The sequence below is a fragment of the Chinchilla lanigera genome, unplaced genomic scaffold, assembly GCF_000276665.1.
Source record: "Chinchilla lanigera isolate Chin_1 unplaced genomic scaffold, ChiLan1.0 scaffold00092, whole genome shotgun sequence".
NCBI classification, from domain to species: domain Eukaryota; kingdom Metazoa; phylum Chordata; class Mammalia; order Rodentia; family Chinchillidae; genus Chinchilla; species Chinchilla lanigera.
In genome coordinates this window covers 871,521-888,257 of record NW_004955493.1, presented here as the reverse complement: position 1 = coordinate 888,257, position 16,737 = coordinate 871,521, and the positions used below count along the sequence as shown (strand labels likewise).

Genomic DNA, 16,737 nt, shown 5'->3' with positions numbered 1-16,737 from the left:
TTTAAAAAAATTTTTTTTAATTATAAAAATTAAAAAGGGCCTGGGGATGCAGTTCAGTGCAAAAGCCCTGAGTTCAACCCTCAGTACCACTACTATTACTACAAATAATAATACATAAAAATTTAAAAAGTTTTAAAGTAAAAAGAAAAACAAAACATGAAGAAGAGGTGGGGATGTAGCTCAGGGCAAAGTCTCCAGGTTCAATTCTCAGTACTGGGGAGAAAAAATCACCTCAGTTCAAACACAGCCTCACCACTTCCTGGGGCGCTGCAAAGTTCCCGGAGCCTGGGGTTCGCTACGCGGCAGAAGGCCAGCTGCCGGGGAGTTGAGTGGACACTGAGATGCCATGAGAAAGGCGTCCAGCAGGCCCGCCCGGCCACAGCACGCCAGAAGTCCTCGCTCACGCCAGCTCCCAAGGGCTGACACGGAAAGGCACCAACAACGTGCAGAACTGGTCTGAGACACCTCGGTGAAAACAAGAGGAGGAAGGTGAGACGCAAGCTGCTGCCGTCTGCGAGAACCGTTCTGGAAGGTGCAGGCCGGAGGCAGAGGCACAGGCCGCTTCCTCACCGCCACTCACAAGGTCTGAACTCATTCTACCCTGTCCACGTACTACTGTTAAAATTTGCATATATGTACTGATATATGGACCCTTATTACTGTACTATTTGTAACAGGGAAAAAAAACAAAATGTTCCTCCAAGGGTTGGGATAGAGTGATCGTCTAGCATCTGTGAGGCCCAGGGTTCAATCTCTCACATTGCCAAAAAAAGAAAAAGAAAGAAAGAAATGCTCCTTAATAGCTGACATGGGGTGAACCCCAAGATATTCTCAGAAAAAAAAAAAAAAAAAAAAACAAATTTTAAGTATGAAATGTCTATCTGTATTTAAAAATGAAAAAATACACGCATATACACTTGTTCTAGAAAGTGTAGAAACGACAGAGAAGAAGTAACTCCTGATCCTACCCAACAGCAACCCCTGCGCTTCTGCCCAGGCTGCTGTTGGGTTGTGTGTGCATGCGTGTGTGTGTGTGTGTGCGCGCGCACGTGTGTGCACGCATGCATGTGTGTCTGTGAGTGTGTGCGCGCACACACATGCATGTGTTTTTTTTTTGGTTTTTTTTTGGTTTTTCTCCGGTACCGGGAACCGAACTCACGACCTTGCACTTGCCAGGCAGGCGCTTTTGCCGCTGAGCTAAATCCCCAGCCCCGCATGTGTTTTATATAGAAGTAATCATACTCGATACTCTGCGTTTTAAATTTAACTCCAGACCAGACGCTCTTTCCCAAGTTACAATAAGCATCCCTTGGCCGCCTACCTGACCCCACGAGAGGGTGGCCCTGGCCTCATTCTGTCACGCCCCCAGGGGAACCTGGGCCTCAACAGCGAGAGAACCTGACCTTTTGCACACACATCCCGAACAGGCCAGGGCGGTGGTTCTTGGAGGAGTGCCAGGGGCCATTCTGGCTAAACGCCCAGGTTACTGGGCCAACGCTAAACTAAACACACACACATTTGGCTTTGGTGAGTGCCAGACGGTGTGAGGTTTGGGAAAATAAGCTGCCGTCTCCCTCTGGAGTTCCCACTGGCAAAGGTAACCCAGCAGGTCCGTGGACAACAGAGAGCTCCGCGGCATCCAACACGGGCAAACATTCTACCAAATAACCCCCTAGGAACCGCAGGGCCCCCACACACGGCCCCTGGGCCCCGGGTGACACAGAGACACTGAGAAATACGCACAGATGCGGGCTGCGAGCCTGGAGGACGCAGAGAAGAGGGCCGGGAAGTCATCTGAAGGCGGAACGGGCCGGGCTGTAATTTTCACAGACCCAGACGGCCCTGAAAGTGGTTGCGGGCAGAGGGGTGAAGAGGGAGGCCCGCGCCCAGAGCTGAAGGGGTGCGGCGGGAGGACGGAGCCCAGGGGAAGCCCCAGGCCCAGCGCGCTTTTCAACCTGGTCCTGTGGGAGTGACAGGTTCCAGGCCAGGCGGTTTTTGGGGTCGGGGGATGGGATGTTACCTACTGATTTTGCTTTATTTTTCCTCTTTTAAAAACATTTTTTTCGCCTCACAATACATACATGCAGCTTTAAATTTTTAAGTGTTTACAAACACTACGCGGGAACCAAAGTCATTCTTAACGCTGCCGAATCACCATTAATGATAAGATGCAAATTTCTCCTTCAGACAATTTTTGCTATGCAGATACTAATATTTGTGTACATATACTTTAAAAGTGGGATGTTCTATTTCCACTTGCCTTTTTCCTTAACAGAATATTTTTAAAGAGAAGCTGCAGGGCGGGGGTGTAGCTCAGTGACAAGGGCAAATGCTTAGCATCCCCAGGTCTTGGATCAATCCCCAGCATGGATTAAAAAATAAAAATTTTAAAAAATAGCTAATATCTTTGGTCGTTATGGATCAGCACTGTGCCAAGGGATTGTCATGGATTTTCCCCCCCTCTCCCCTCCCTCTCCCCTCCCCCTTTCTCCTTCTCCCCCTCCCCCTTCCCCCCCCATTTAGTGACACTGGGGATAGAACACCAGGCCTCACATCTCACATTCCACCGCTCCGGAATATTTATGGGCGTTGTTTTTAAGTGCAAGCATACAGAAGTATGGTTGATCGCTGAAACAGGCCCCTCTTGAGGAACTTTTGAGCTACTTAAAAACCAGCTTCTCACACTGCCTCCTGGCGTGGGAGAGTCCCTCAACTGCCTCAGGATGGGAAACAGAGGTACCCTACAGCCGCCCCTTGGGGCCCTCACCCCAGAGGAGACCCCTGGGGCTGTTTCGACTTGGATAGAACTCGAGCCTTGAAAGGAAAAAAATGACCCAACTGACTCCAAGAACTAAAACTAAAAGCAGATTAATTCTAAAGTTACAGAAAATTTTTCTCATTTTAAATTTCAAAGTGGTAATAGGCATTCTGCTTAGAGTACTAACAGATACTTACTATTTGTAAAGATTAAATTAGATATGAATAACAGCATTGCATTTTTAAATTTTTCCCCTATCAGGAATTATAGGAAGCCTAATAATGTCCACTTTTCCCTCTTTTTTATACTGCTCTGCCATGATGTTAACATAAATTGGTAATAAGGGGCTGGAGATTTAGGTCAGCAGCACCAGTGCCTGCCTGGCAAGCACGAGGTCATGAGTTCGATTCCCAGTACAGGAAACAAACAAAAAAACAAAAACAAACAAACAAACAAAAGATAAATTGCTAATAAAACAAATATCTCCTTTCTCAGTCCAGAAAAATCCTGAGTAATGGCTTTTTCGACCAACATGAAGAATTACATTTTACATCCTGTCCTGTACTCACGTATAGAGGGGTGAAGTTAAAATATTGAACAAAACTGGACATATGTAGAAGATTCAAGCGGGAACCCCTCCAAAATGAGTTTTCCTCAGTAAACAAATTTGGAAGACGGTAATTAGTTTATGGAAAGGGTTTTCTACACGTGTGTGCATGTGGGAGGCAGGGATGGAAAGATTTTTCCACACGTGTGTGCATGGGGGGGCGGGGATGGAAAGGGTTTTCCACACGTGTGTGCATGTGGGGGGGGGCGGGGATGGAACACGGGGCCTGCTACACACTAGGCAGGTGCTCTGTCAATGAGCTGCATTCCCAGCTGGTGGGAAGCCCTTAAAAACCACTCATTTTTAAAATAAAAATAAAAATAAAAAAACATTAATTTTCACAGTCAATGATAAATTGTGCGGCCGTACTCTGGGATGTGGGGACAGAAAGGGAAATAACATTTACTAAGCACCTCCACTGTGGGACACATACGCGCTGACTCAAAAACAACCAGTAGCAAGAATCGAGTCTGCTCCCCAGCCCTGCCCAGGAGACAGCTGTAATATCAAATGAAACCATGTTTTCAGTGCTCCTAAAACATTTCGCTATCTGAGGAACTAAGTTTTTTTGTCTTTTGAGACAGGGTCTTGCTGTGTAGTTCAGCCTGGTCTTGTACCCACTATAGAACCCAGGCTGGCCTTGAACTCGCAGTGATTCTCCTGCCTCAGCCTCCCGAGTGCTGGGATTACAGGCGTGTGCCGCCACACTCAGCTTAAGTAACTAATACTTTATACTTTTTTCTCTGTCAGCGTCTGCTAGGTTAGTGGAAACTCAGACAACTGCTTGTCTCTCTGCACTCAACACACAGGCTGGTGACAGATACGTAATAGGCAATAAATAACGCATGTTGACTCACTGCTATAATTCAATACCTACCAAATTGCTTTCAATGAAAGCATGCGGCATAATAATTTTTTTTTAAAAAATTAAGCTGGGTGTGGTGGTGCGTGTTTGTAATCCCGGCACTCTGAGAGCCCGAGGCAGGAGGACCAAAAGTTCCAGCCCAGCCTGGGTGACTTAGCAAGACCCTGCCTCAAAACAAAACATTAAAAAAGAAGAGCTCGGGCTACAGCTCAGTGCAAAGGCCCTGGGCTTAATCCCCAGTACAGGGGGAAAAAAAAGGAGCCATGGGTACGTCGTCAAAGGCCAGCCCGGTACAGTCACTACGTCTGTGTGTGCCCGGGCACTCACAGCTGCCCCCTTACCAGCGGTCCCACCTTCTGCGGCTCTAGTTACTTTCAGCCAACCACGGACGCTAAGACACTTTCGGAAAGAGACACGGTTCACGTAATTCTGTTATACTCTATTGTTATAATTATTCTACCTTATCGTTTACTGTTGTCAGTCTCTCATTGTGGGTAATTTTTAAGTTAATCTTTATCATACGTATGGATACATAGGAAAATACAATATATACCGGATTAGGTACAATTTATACTTCCAAGCGTCCCCTGGGGATCCACAAATGTACCCCTGGACTACTGTGTGCACGTATCGAGAAACACGACCTTGACACTTTCTGTTCTATTCTGCTCTGCTTCATTTGCTGGCCATCAGCAGCCAGTACGTTCACCGCGTTTATGCACACGAATACATGTGTGCATACCCATGTGCAGGAAACAAGACCTGCAGGACGTGCAGCGCTCTCTGATGCGCTCTGCTGTGTTCTGCTTGCGTCCTTCTCCTTTGACTTTCTCCCTGTGGTAGTGGGGACCGGACTAGAGCCTTCGCACTGAGCCACAGCCCCAGCATTTTTAAAATAAATAAATTTACCCACTTACTTACTTATTTGTTTATAGACAGGGTCTGGCTAAGGCTCTGAGTTGCCCAGGCTGGGCCTGAACTTGTGACCCTCCTGTTTCAGCCTCCCCGAGTGTGGGGATTACAGGTGCATGCCACCACACTCATTTTCCTTCCATTTCTTAAAACAAGAAAGACACAACAAATTGGGCAAGATTCACTAAAACGTCTTTATAACTGTTTTTCAAACTCTGCTCTAAGGAATACAATGTATTTCAGCCAAGAGAATTCTCCTAGCTCACCGGGTCTATCCTCAGATCCTGAACGTGTCGTGCTGGCCAGGGTTTGGAGACAGGAAAGGCCTCACCAGGGATCTCAACTGCTGTGCTTTGGAGCAGGGAAGCCAGGGCAGGGAAGGTGCACAGGAGGTTCACTCACCTTGTAGTGGAAGGAGCTGCCGTACTGCTCACTTTTCGCCAGGTGGTTGTAGTAGTTATTGACCTTGGAATTGACATGCTGGTGGGACCCAGGGTCATCCGTGATGGGGCAGATAAAGTAGCCTTCATCATCATCGCTGTCAGTGTCAGAGTGGCCATCGTGGCCACCCCGGGAGGCCGGGCCGCCGTCCACGCCTTCCAGGCGGAAGATAAGGTCCTCGTCGGCCATGCTCTAGGGCTGCGCGCTTTTCCCCAGGGGTGCACGGTCCAGCCAGAGTTACAGGGCCAGTGCAGCAGCGAGGGTCCTGCAAGGGAAGCAAGAGCCGGGGGTGGGTGCTGGCGCCTGAGCCTGGCTGACAGCGGCAAGGGCCCGGAGTCTGCACCCCCACAGTAAAGCCCGGAGCTGTCTTTCAGGGAGGCAGCTGGCTGCACCCCAGAACATTTCAAAGTCCAAACTCACCAAACCAGTTATTCCACTTCTAGGAACTCCAGCACTTGGAAATGCCAGAACCAGAGATACCTCAGTGAGCTTTTTAGAACATAAATTAGATCAAGTCATTTGCTCATCGCCTTCCAGAAACTTTCCTTCCTATTTGTAATAAAATCCAGATGCCTTTTTAAGGCTACAGGGACTGAGCGATCTGGCCCCCTGCCCACCTCGCCTCCAGCCATGGCTGCCCTCCAGGCACAACGGTTCCTTCCTGTCCTGCAAACCTCGAACCTCGGCACAGTCCCACCACAGGGCCTTTGCGCTTGCTCCCCGGGCCTGGAACAACTTTCCCACAGCAGGTTCTTGTTCACCACCAGAATCCCAGCTCCAAAGTCACCTCTTCCGAGAAACCCTTCCCAAATCCTCGAAAGAACCAAGCCTTCAAGTGCATATCCGGTCACTCCCCTGGACGCTCTTTTATTTCCTTCACAATCATTTCTGCAAACTGAGATCATCCTGTGTACTTTTTATCGTCCCTCTATGCCCTCCTACTGCCTCACAGGTGCTCAGTACCCTTCCCTGGGAAGGATGAGCAGCCCAGGAGTGTCCTCTGTTCCACGATGCATAACAGCAGAAAGATACTGGACCAACGTCTGTCAGGGAAGCCCATTATATAAATTACAGAATTTCATTGTTCACCGTGAAGTACTTTGTGACCTTTCGGGAGAAAGGGGAAAGTTTGGATATCCACAGACATGCAGAGGTAATCAAGAGATTATCAAAAACAGCAAGACTGTAGGGTAAAACGCTCACATTCGTGGTCAACTGATCTTCAACAAAGGCGCTAAGGAAACCGGATGGGGCAAGAAGAATCTTCCACAAGCGGTGTCAGGGTGAGTGACTATCCTTACACCATCTGCTAAGGTTAACTCAAAACAGATCAAAGACCTAAAGATAAAAGCTAAAGCTCTATTACAGGGAAGTACAGGAGACCATCTTCTTGTTCCTGGGTATAACCCAGCACATACTCAACAGAAGTGAAAACGTGTGTCCACACAGAAACCTGAAGCAGGTGTTCACGGTGGCATCGTGCATAACGGTCAAAGGCGAAAAGACCCAAACATCCAGCAACTGACGAATGGATTTTAAAAAGTAGTATATTCACAGAATAGAATCTTATTTTTTTTTTTTTTGGTACCAGGAATCGAACTCAGGACCTTGTGCTTGCCAGGCAGGCACTTGTGCCACTGAGCTACATCCCCAGCCCATATTCACATAATAAACGTTACTTAGGAATACACATTTTCCCAAGGACTGATACAAGCTTCCACATTAATTAAACTTAAAACGAAAGAGACAGCCATCAGAAACTACTACTGCATGATCTGATTTATAGGCAATGTCTCGGGAAGGCAAATCCATCGAAGCAGGAGGCAGAGCAGTGAGCGCGAGGGCTGCAGCGGGGGCAGAAGCGCGGCAGGCAGAAACGGCCAGGCGTTTCTTCTGAGAGGTGAAAATGTCCTGAGACTGACCGTGGTGCCATGCCGGCTGCACAACTGAGGACAGAGCAAGAGTCGCTGAGACGCACATTCTTCAGTGGGTGGATTATAAGGTGTGTGAAATATATTTCCATAAAGTCAAAGTTTTTAAGAAGTCAAGAAAAAAACGTTACTCAGCAGCACAGCACCTGCCTGGCAAGCGCGAGGTCGTGAGTTCGATTCCCGGTACCGGGGGAAAAAAAAAAAAAAGAAAGAAAAAAATGTTAAATTTAAAAACCAAGTTACAGAAAATCACACCCATTGGGGTGTGAAAGGAGAAGAGAAAGACAGTTGCACACACATCAAAACTTTTCCAGGAGGACTTGGGCCTACCCTGGAATGGGGAAGGAATCTGGCAGCTGGAAGCTAGGAATCAAGGGAACTTTCTAAAAGCATATATACTTCTGCACTGTTCCGTTTACAAAGCTGGACTGCGTTCAACACAAGATATAAAGGTTAATCTGCTTTTTAAAAAATTGTTTAAGAGCCAAGTACAAGGGCATGCCTGTAGGCCCAGCTATTAGGGAGGCTGAGGCAGGAGGATCACTTGAGCCCAGGAGTTGGGATCAGCCTGGCATCAGAGAGACAGCTCATGTATTAGAAGAAAAAGAAATATTTTTTTAGATCAAGCCAACGGTTCTAATTATTCTTCACAAGCCTATCATACAGGCCTTGGCATTTTCTTGACAACTACTGAGGGAGGAAACACATTTATATTCCTAGCCACGCCTAAATGGCAATTAAAAAATCTCAGGAAACTCCTTTGTGCAATGTACCTTTGCCATTTTCTATTCTGCTTACGGCTTTTGGTTTTCTTTCTTTTTATTCTCCTTCTTTCATCCCCCACCCACACGTTGGTTTCTCCACCCGCAGCTCGCAAATCGATGTCAGCTTTGCTTCTTATCTTCTGGGCGAGGCAGTCACCAGCTGGGAGCTGACACCACAGCCACTGACTCTGCCCGTTGCTCAGCTCTGGCCTGGGCCCCGGGCCTGCTGCTTGCAGCCCTGGTGCCTCCCTCTGCCCTGGTCAGCGCCTGGCCGGATTCCCTGCTGACCGAGACCGGGCGGCGCTGAGCTGCCAGTGGGCCCAGCCAGCTCAGCGACCTCCGGGTGCCAAAATGGTGCCACGGGAGGGGCTGGGTCACAGCTTCGGCCTGCACACCCCAGGCAGTGCGGCTCAGCGGTGAGAGCTCAGATCAGGACTGGCTACCACGGGAAAGTACTGGCTCTGCTGCCGATGATCCCACCAAATTCACCCGTCTCACCAGCTCCATTTTTGCTGGCAGGAGCCAAGCGGGGAAGCGGCCTGACTGCGGTTCCACAGTTAGCTCAGGGGACCTAGGAACGGGACATTGTACTACGAACCTGATGTCCTCCTGCCCCTGGGAAAAAGAGCGGCTGTAGGAAAATGGCTGGAGCCCGGCCCGCACGGCACCAGGGACTGGAGAGGGATTCTAGACAGACTGCGCCTCATGTCTGGCGGCTTCTGAACCGACACAAGTCTGCTCCCAAGGCAGCTATGGCAGTGGCTGTTAAAACCGTTCAGTGCTTCTCCCTTATTAACAGAACCAGTGTTGGCGCAGGGCTAAGTACACGGCAACTGTTTTTGTCTTTTGGTACCGGGAATCAAACTCATGACCTCAGGTTTGCCAGGCAAGCGCTTATGCTGCTGAGCTACATCCCCGGCCCCCTACGCGGCAACTCTGAAAGGGCTGTGTTTCCCAGACTCCTTCACAGCTGCCTGTGGTCATGTGACCAAATCCCTGCCAATGGGATACGAGCAGAAATGCTGTGTGCAACCTCAGGAAAGTGTTCTTTTAGGCCCCTTTGCCCTTTCCCTTCCTTCTGGCTAGAACGCAGACTGCGGTGCTGGGGTCCCAGTAGCTACGCTGGCCCCAACACAGAACCCACTGCAGAGGGGCCAGGGAGCCTGGAGACAGCGCCTGGGTCTATTCCCTCACCGGGGGGCGTGGTGGGCCCAGACTCTATCCCCACGCCGGTACAACCCACTGTAATTTTCCAAGTCACGTTCCCGTGACAAGCTGATGCCTGGCAAGGCCAGCCTGGGAGAACTGTGGCCCGGGTCCAGCGTGCTAACTTGGCAGCTGCTCTCACACTTGGGCATAACAACAGGGCAGCTGGGGTGGGGGTGTCAGATTCCCCGCGACAGTCAATGAACCCCCTGCGCCCATAACTCAGGTCCACGGTACCCGTTCTCACACCAGCCTCCCGGCGACCTCCACCAGACTGGGACTTCCCTTGGCCCAAAGGAGGAGGCTGCTCCTGGGAGGGGCGCCTAAGACATGAGCAGGAGCCCAGCCCCCGGCCTCAGGATCCTCCAGATTTCCTCCGCCCTCATCAGCCATGACGCCCACCCCAACCCTTGACGAGCCCTGGGGAAATACTTTGGCACTGAGAGGCAGCTGAGTAAAGTTCTGAGCCTGAAAGCTGGCAAGCCCCAGCTCCGGCACTTCTGAGCTTCACCTCTCAATGGGGATGCCTAATCACACCCATCACGTTAGCTCCCCAGCACCCGGGGCTTGCACAAAGCAAGCCATGAGACAGAGGAACTATTATTATCTGCGTTTCCAGAAATAAAGAGGGTGAGCCCTGTGTCCCAGCCAGGCTGGTGACCTGGATATCTGGCTTGGAACAAAGCCAGGCTTCTTCAGGAGTCTTCAGGGAAGAGATTATTTTAAGCTCTCACCATGAGAATCACGGCTGCCCCTACCTCTTGCTGTTCAGGGCTCCTCTGGCAGCCAGGAAGCAGAAGCTACACTTGCAATGTCCTAGGTGAGTCCTGCAGGTCAGGGAGCGGCCTGCCTGTGCAGATGGGCTAGAATACCCCCACCTTGATCCCAAGAGCCAGCATCCCAGAGCCGCTATTGCAACGGCAAGCAGAAACACCAAAACAACAGCCAGGATGTGGAGGCAGATTATTTATATCAACAGGCACTGATCAGGAGCATTCTCAGAATATAGGCCCCAATCTCTGGTGGTCTAGGGCTTATACAGGATAAGCAAGCAGGAAGTACTGAGGCAGAATGGCTTGTCAACTGGCGAGTGGTTTATACAATGTGCATCGCAGTGATCAGTCATTTCTAAGAGACAGGGGCAACCGGAACTGGAGCAGGAACTGTTACCTGGGCAACTAAGAAACTGAAGTGTACTGGCTGGGGGCCATTTTCTACTATGCTACGGCCCGGCTGGAGCTAGCCAGTGTACACTCCGGGTATGCTCAGCAACCCCAGGGGACAGGCGGAGCTCCTGTGGCTGGGGTGGGGTGGATGTGTCACATGACCCAGGTCTATACAGCCCTGGGAACCTGCCACAGTAACTGATTCAGAGGCGATCATGTGACTTGAGTCACCCGACCTGGCCCTACCCAGGCAAGCCTAGGGCTTTTGCTTGAGTGACGGGGAGAGGGGTCAGCCCTTGGTGCTGGACACAAAGTATAGGTGGGCTGAGGTCACTGCAGGACAAAGAGGACAAGAAGAGGAGGGCAGACCAAGAGATGCGTGGAAGAAAGTCGAGCAACGACACCATGTGAGAACGCAACGCACAGGAAGCAGAACCGCCCACTCCTGGACTTCTGAACTGCAGGCACGCTGAGCCCTCACTCTGAGAGGGGATCACCTGACTGGGCACAGGGGGGCTGTCCGTCACCTACGATACGAAAAGCCCAGAACCCCACCAAGACTTACGGCTAAGGTGCATTATTTACATACGATGAAAATCAACACCCTTTCCCCACCACGGCCGTCTGCGTGACCTCCAGGTTGACACTGCTTAACTTGCTTGAGCTAGAAAACAACTGCAGTGTGCACGGGCAGCGCTGCTTCTCACCCCTACGGGCAACTATTCCTGACTCTTCTCAGCGTTTCTTGGTGGGTATTTCTAAATAATACGCTTGCCTTGCTCTTCTTTATTATCTCCCTATTATCTATTATCACTGATTTCCTGGTAATAAGGAATTTCTGGTGATAAATAAGGGATCAGCTCCGTTCCACCACTTTCTTTCCCCACCCTACTTCCACACCGGCAGGTCTCCGAATTCTTCTTCGCGTACTGGGGACTGAACCCAGGACCTTCACACTGAGCTACATCCCAGCCCCCTTTTTTCAATTCTTTATTTTGAAACAAGTCTTGCCTAGTAGCTCAGTTGCCCAGGATGGGCTGGAACTGATCTTCCTGCCTCAGCCTCCTAGGGTGTTGGGATTACAGGTGTGCACAACCACGCCTGGCTCTCCTAGCTCCTTTAGCCATTAGGCCAAGAACTCTGTGTTACCCCACCAGCTACAAGTGGCTAGCAGCTGCTCACCATTTAGGGTGAGTTCCTGTCACCACGAGACAGGGGAAGGCGTGGCTTTTGTACTGCAGATGTTTGCTGGGTGATAAGAAAACAGAAGACTGACTCCTATCAACCTCACAATGATGACACAACTGTTACTGAAATAAAACAAAGAACACCTGGAAAGGGCTCCCTCCACACTACACCCTCCACATGGTCTCTCCCGTGTGACAAGTCGACCTGCCAGGCCCAGGAGAAGCGACTGCTGACCTCTGGAAAGGCCGCCGTGGGGAGGGAAGCACACAGCACAGCAAGAGGCTGACCCGGAGGTACAGCGCTGGGCTTGCTCGGGCTCCCTTGTGTTCCAGGTCAGTTCTCTGCTCCCTTCGAAGAGGAATCACAACCCAAAGCCCAGCAGAGTGGCCGGCAGGCTATGATCCGCAGTCCCACGGCCAGCGTCTGCATCCTGGCCGCACGGCTAGCGGCCTCCTCTGTCCTGGAGGACAGACTCCTCTGCACCCCTGTTCAGGGGGTGCTGATCCAATAATCAAATGCCCTTCTGCTCTGGGTCTTATGCATCTACTAGGGTACAACCTGAGGAGCTGCTGATTCCGGCAAAAAGCTAACAAGTCATGTCAGTGTCCAGCACGCAGTAGATGCTCATAAACAAACACTGAAATTATACAGGGAAAGACTACTTTATGTAACAACAAAAAGGACAAATACACAGGTCTCCGCAGCCATCTCTTTCTCCCTGCCAGCTCACGCCCGCTAGCTTCTAGGCCTGAGAACCAGTCACCATTCACGACCACGGTGCACCTGCCTGTCTGCAGCCGCAGGTCCCTCTGGCCAGAATGCCTTCCCCATTCCTGAGTACAGGTCTGTTCCCTTTAAAATCTGGCTCAGATTTGGACCTCCCCCAGAAAGCCTTCCCTGGAGAGCCTCCTTGCCCATAGAACAGTGGACAGCAAACAGTACCTATCCCAGGGTTGCTCCAAGATCCAGTGAGATCAGGCCTGTGGCACCTGGCATAGATGCGGTGCTCAACAGTACCAGCTGCAGTCACGCCTGACCATCCCCGCACCCTCAGCCCCCGTCACCTTCCCCCCAGACCCCCAGGGAAATTCCATCACACTAAGGGGCCAGAACATCTGTGTGACAGACAAGACAGTGGCCCTCCCAGAGATGCTTACACCCCAGACCTTGGATCCTGCATCTATATTACCTTACACAGCAAGAGGGATTTTGTGGAGATCATTAAGACTCTTGCGATAGCGGGGTGTGTGTCCTGCATTGTCTGGTGATTATATCACAAGGTCTGTATGGAAAGCAGGCAACAAGGCAAAAAAGAAAAGAAAAGGAGGGCTGGGGATACAGCTCAGTGGCACAGCACCTGCCTGGCAAGCACAAGGTCCTGAGTTCGATTCCTAGTACAGAAAAAAAAAAAGAAAAGAAAAGAAAAGAAAGAAGTAACAAGGGAAGTGGGAAGTAGACAGACAGATCTAGGGCTGGGCATGTAACTGGGTGGTGGAGCAAGTGCTTCACACATGCAAGGCCCTAGGTTCATATGCCCAGCACCAAGGAAGGAAGGAGGAGGAGGAGGGAAAAAGAGAAAGATGTGGAGACGCTGTGCTGCTGGATCTGGAGGAGGTGGGGCCACAAGCCAAGGAATCAAGGGGCCTCAGAAGCTGGAAAAGGCAAAGAAACAGACTTTCTCCTGGAGTTTCCAGAAGAAACGTAACATTACAGACACCTGGACTTTAACCTTCCTGACCCCTAGAACTACAGGATAACAACCCTGTGTTGTTTTAATCCATTAAGTTTGTGAATATTTGTTACCGCAGCAACAACAAACTAATGCAGTCTGGAACAATGGCTCTGAACCTGGGGAATTTTGCTTCCTTTGGGACTTCTGGCAATGTCTGGAGACAGCTAGGGCTGCTGTATGTCTAGGGTGCAAGTGGCAGACGGCAAGCAGACAGCAGGGGTACTGCCGCACATCCACAAGCCCTAGAACAGCCCCACAAGGAGCAACAATCTGAGTGAAATGTCAGCAGCGCTGAGGCTGAGGAATCGAGCTCCAGAACCGTCGTGGAATTTACCACTGACTTTTAAGGCGACAGCTCCAACCCTCTTCCCCTCCTGTTCTCTTTAAAAACAAATCTCCGCGCCTTCCATGAAGAGAAGAAAAATGAGCTTATAACTGATGGGAACAACCTGCTATGGAAACCAAAAAGATAAGCCAACACTTGTTCTGCTTAAAGGCTCATAAAAATGCCTCTGTAAGGCGGGCATGGAGGCACACAGCTGTAATTCCAGCACTCAAGAGGCTGAGGCAGGAGGAGCACAGGGAGTTCAAGGTCAGCCTGAACTAGCTAGCAAGACCCCGTCTCAAAAAACCAAAAAATAAATAAGTAAGTCAATAAACAAATCCACTCCAACATGTGATCTACTAAAGCAGATCTTTAAAAAATCATCTTTGCAGCACACTGTGTTTTCTTCCAATAAAACTGTCACTATGAAAGGACTCTTCCATTGCTTCAACAGGGTGCAAAGCACAAGACTGTAATTATAGCTTTGATTAGCAAAATGGACATGAGGGCCTTAAATTTTAGTGTTTGATCATCTGCAAGACCCCTTCCTAGTGTCCCCAGAACACAGTGTACCCCCGGCAGGTCAGCGCAGGAGTACAGCGCGTCTCACTTCTCACTGTGAGCTCTGCGCTCACACAGCCCTCCTAGGGGACAGACCGCACCAGCACGTCAAACAAAAGCGGCAGTGTCTTTCTCTCCGCCAGCTCCCAGCCCAGAGGGCCAGGCCCGGCACACACCATCAACGCACGCTAGAAATGAATGATCGCGCTAGGGAAGCGGGCGATCCGCTGCTGACACAACCGGCCCTGCTGGCATGAAGAACAGAGGGACTGCGGGTTGACATCACCGGGGCCAGTCAGCCCAGGGGCACGGCCGGAACTTCAAGCAGGAAAGCCTAGGTCATGGAGCAGCTGAAAAGCAAGACCAGGATCTGGGTTCAAGTCCCACATGTGCCACTACTAGCTGAGCGATGCTGTAAAATTCATTCCTCCTCCTCTGTAAAATTCATTCCCCCGACAGCCTGGAGCAAACCAAATGAGGAGGAACAGAGCTGGGAAAGCTGGCTAGAACAGCCACCGTGGGTAGACCACTAGCTCTCCACCACGCAAGCCCACCACAACTACACTTCCCAGCCTCTCCCACACCTTGGTGATGTGGCTGCATTTGCACCAGTGGAACTTCCAGGCCCATCCGGCAGCCTGACTCCCATGCCCGGGGCTGCTTCCCTGATCCTGCTCAAAGGGAATTCACGGCATTTTGGTATCACTTACAAAGCACCTGCTGTGGAGCTCATCTCCCAGGAGGACACGAGCTCCTGGCTTCCCCCGCCCTGGGCTTTGAACTCGATGTACCCTACCAGGGTGCTCATCAGGTCTCAGCTTAAATGTCACCTCCTCCAGAAAGTCTCCCTTGAATCCCAGGAAGTAGACCCTATGAGCATCATTGTACAGGTGGGGTAACTGAAGAACAGAGACGTTTAGGGATTGGCCCAAAATCACACAGCTGGAAAGCGGGCGAGCTGGGCTTGCAGCTGGTGCTGGCTGAATCCAGGACTTAGGACCCGTTCTAAATCAGCAATTCTAAAATGATGGTGCCAGGACCCTCCGGACCACCCGCAGTAGCCAGAGCAGCAGCTTTCACCCAGGAACTTCTCAGATGAAAACGCAAACTCTCTGGCCTCACTTAGACCTCGTTCAAACAAGCCCCGTTGGGAGACGCGAGCGCCCTGCAGTCGAGATCCACAGGTCCCGAGAAACTCCCCGCGGTTGGCTTGCTTCCCTGGCCCTCGCTTTATCATCAGCGTGTCAGTGACTCGCTCCTCCATTTGAAGCCTTCCTGGGTGCGCCCACCACCCCTGGCTGGGAGAGTTTGATCCTACAACACGTTCAAGCCCAAGCCCCTTCCCCGCGGGCGCAGACACTGCCCTCTCTCTGTCCCTGCCTCCAGGAGGGTAACGGTCTCAGGGTCGTCCTCAGCAGAAGGGATCTCCCTCCACACAGCAACTCTGGCTGCGACTTGGGCTCCAGCCCTGAGCGTGAAAATGTTCTGCTCCAGGCTCAAGAAGGGAACCAGAAACCACGGCGACTCCTGGGGAACGAAGCAGAGTCCCGGGTCCTGCCGTTCGCCCCAGGGGCCCCACGGCTGGCGCCAACCCTGCCAAAGGCTGGGCAAGGCTGCTGGGAAAATCTGGCCCGCGCAGGGCGAGAAGGAGGTGACCCTACTGCAGCGGGTCAGCGCGGGGGAGCGGCCGGCGGAGGGCGCACGGAGCCGCCCCGCAGACCCGCGGGGGCACTGGGCCACCCTTCCGCAGGCCGCCAGGGGAGCGCGGGGCGCCTCGGCCCCTTCCCGCTCACCGCGGTGTCCTCCTCCAGGGCCTCAGTCCTCCTCACCCGGCCGCAGAGAGGCAAGGGGGTGCGCCCCAGCCCCCGCTCGCCCCACACCTACCCCGCCTCGCGCACTCCGGACGGCGGTCCACGCGGCCGGCCACACCGGCCCGAAACGTGCTTCCGTGGGACGGGCCCGAGACGCGGAGCGCCCACGACGGAGGCCCCGGAAGTGGAGCTCTCAGAGAGCGCGGCCGCACGGAGAGCCCCCAACGCGCGCACTGCACACTGCACACACGCAGTGCACACACACAAGCACACACACAAGCGCACACGCAGTGCACACACACAGAAGCGCACACGCACTGCACGCATGCACACACACAAGCGCACGCACACACCCACTGCACACACACACAAGCGCGCACGCACGCGCACACGCACCTGGCAGCCCGCCGGCCCGAGACTCTTGGGCGCAGCCGGCCCTCCGCGCCGCACCCGGATCTCGCCCGCCCACC

The 16,737-nt window shown here is 51.8% G+C and overlaps 1 protein-coding gene across 6 annotated transcripts in view; it reads right to left on the bottom strand.

The window, feature by feature from the left end:
* Eef2k (eukaryotic elongation factor 2 kinase) overlaps nt 1-16,737 on the bottom strand; it is a 56,936-nt gene that overhangs the window by 34,508 nt on the left and 5,691 nt on the right. For 3 of the 6 annotated variants that reach the window (XM_005405080.2, XM_005405081.2, XM_013504852.1), the window contains one exon: nt 5,545-5,848. In XM_005405080.2, the coding sequence (XP_005405137.1) occupies nt 5,545-5,772 (228 nt within the window). In that variant the 5' untranslated portion in view covers nt 5,773-5,848. Of the gene's footprint in view, nt 1-5,544; nt 5,849-16,340; nt 16,577-16,663 lie in introns of those variants that run through there. The other 3 variants (XM_005405078.1, XM_005405083.1, XM_005405079.1) reach the window with 2 other exon arrangements.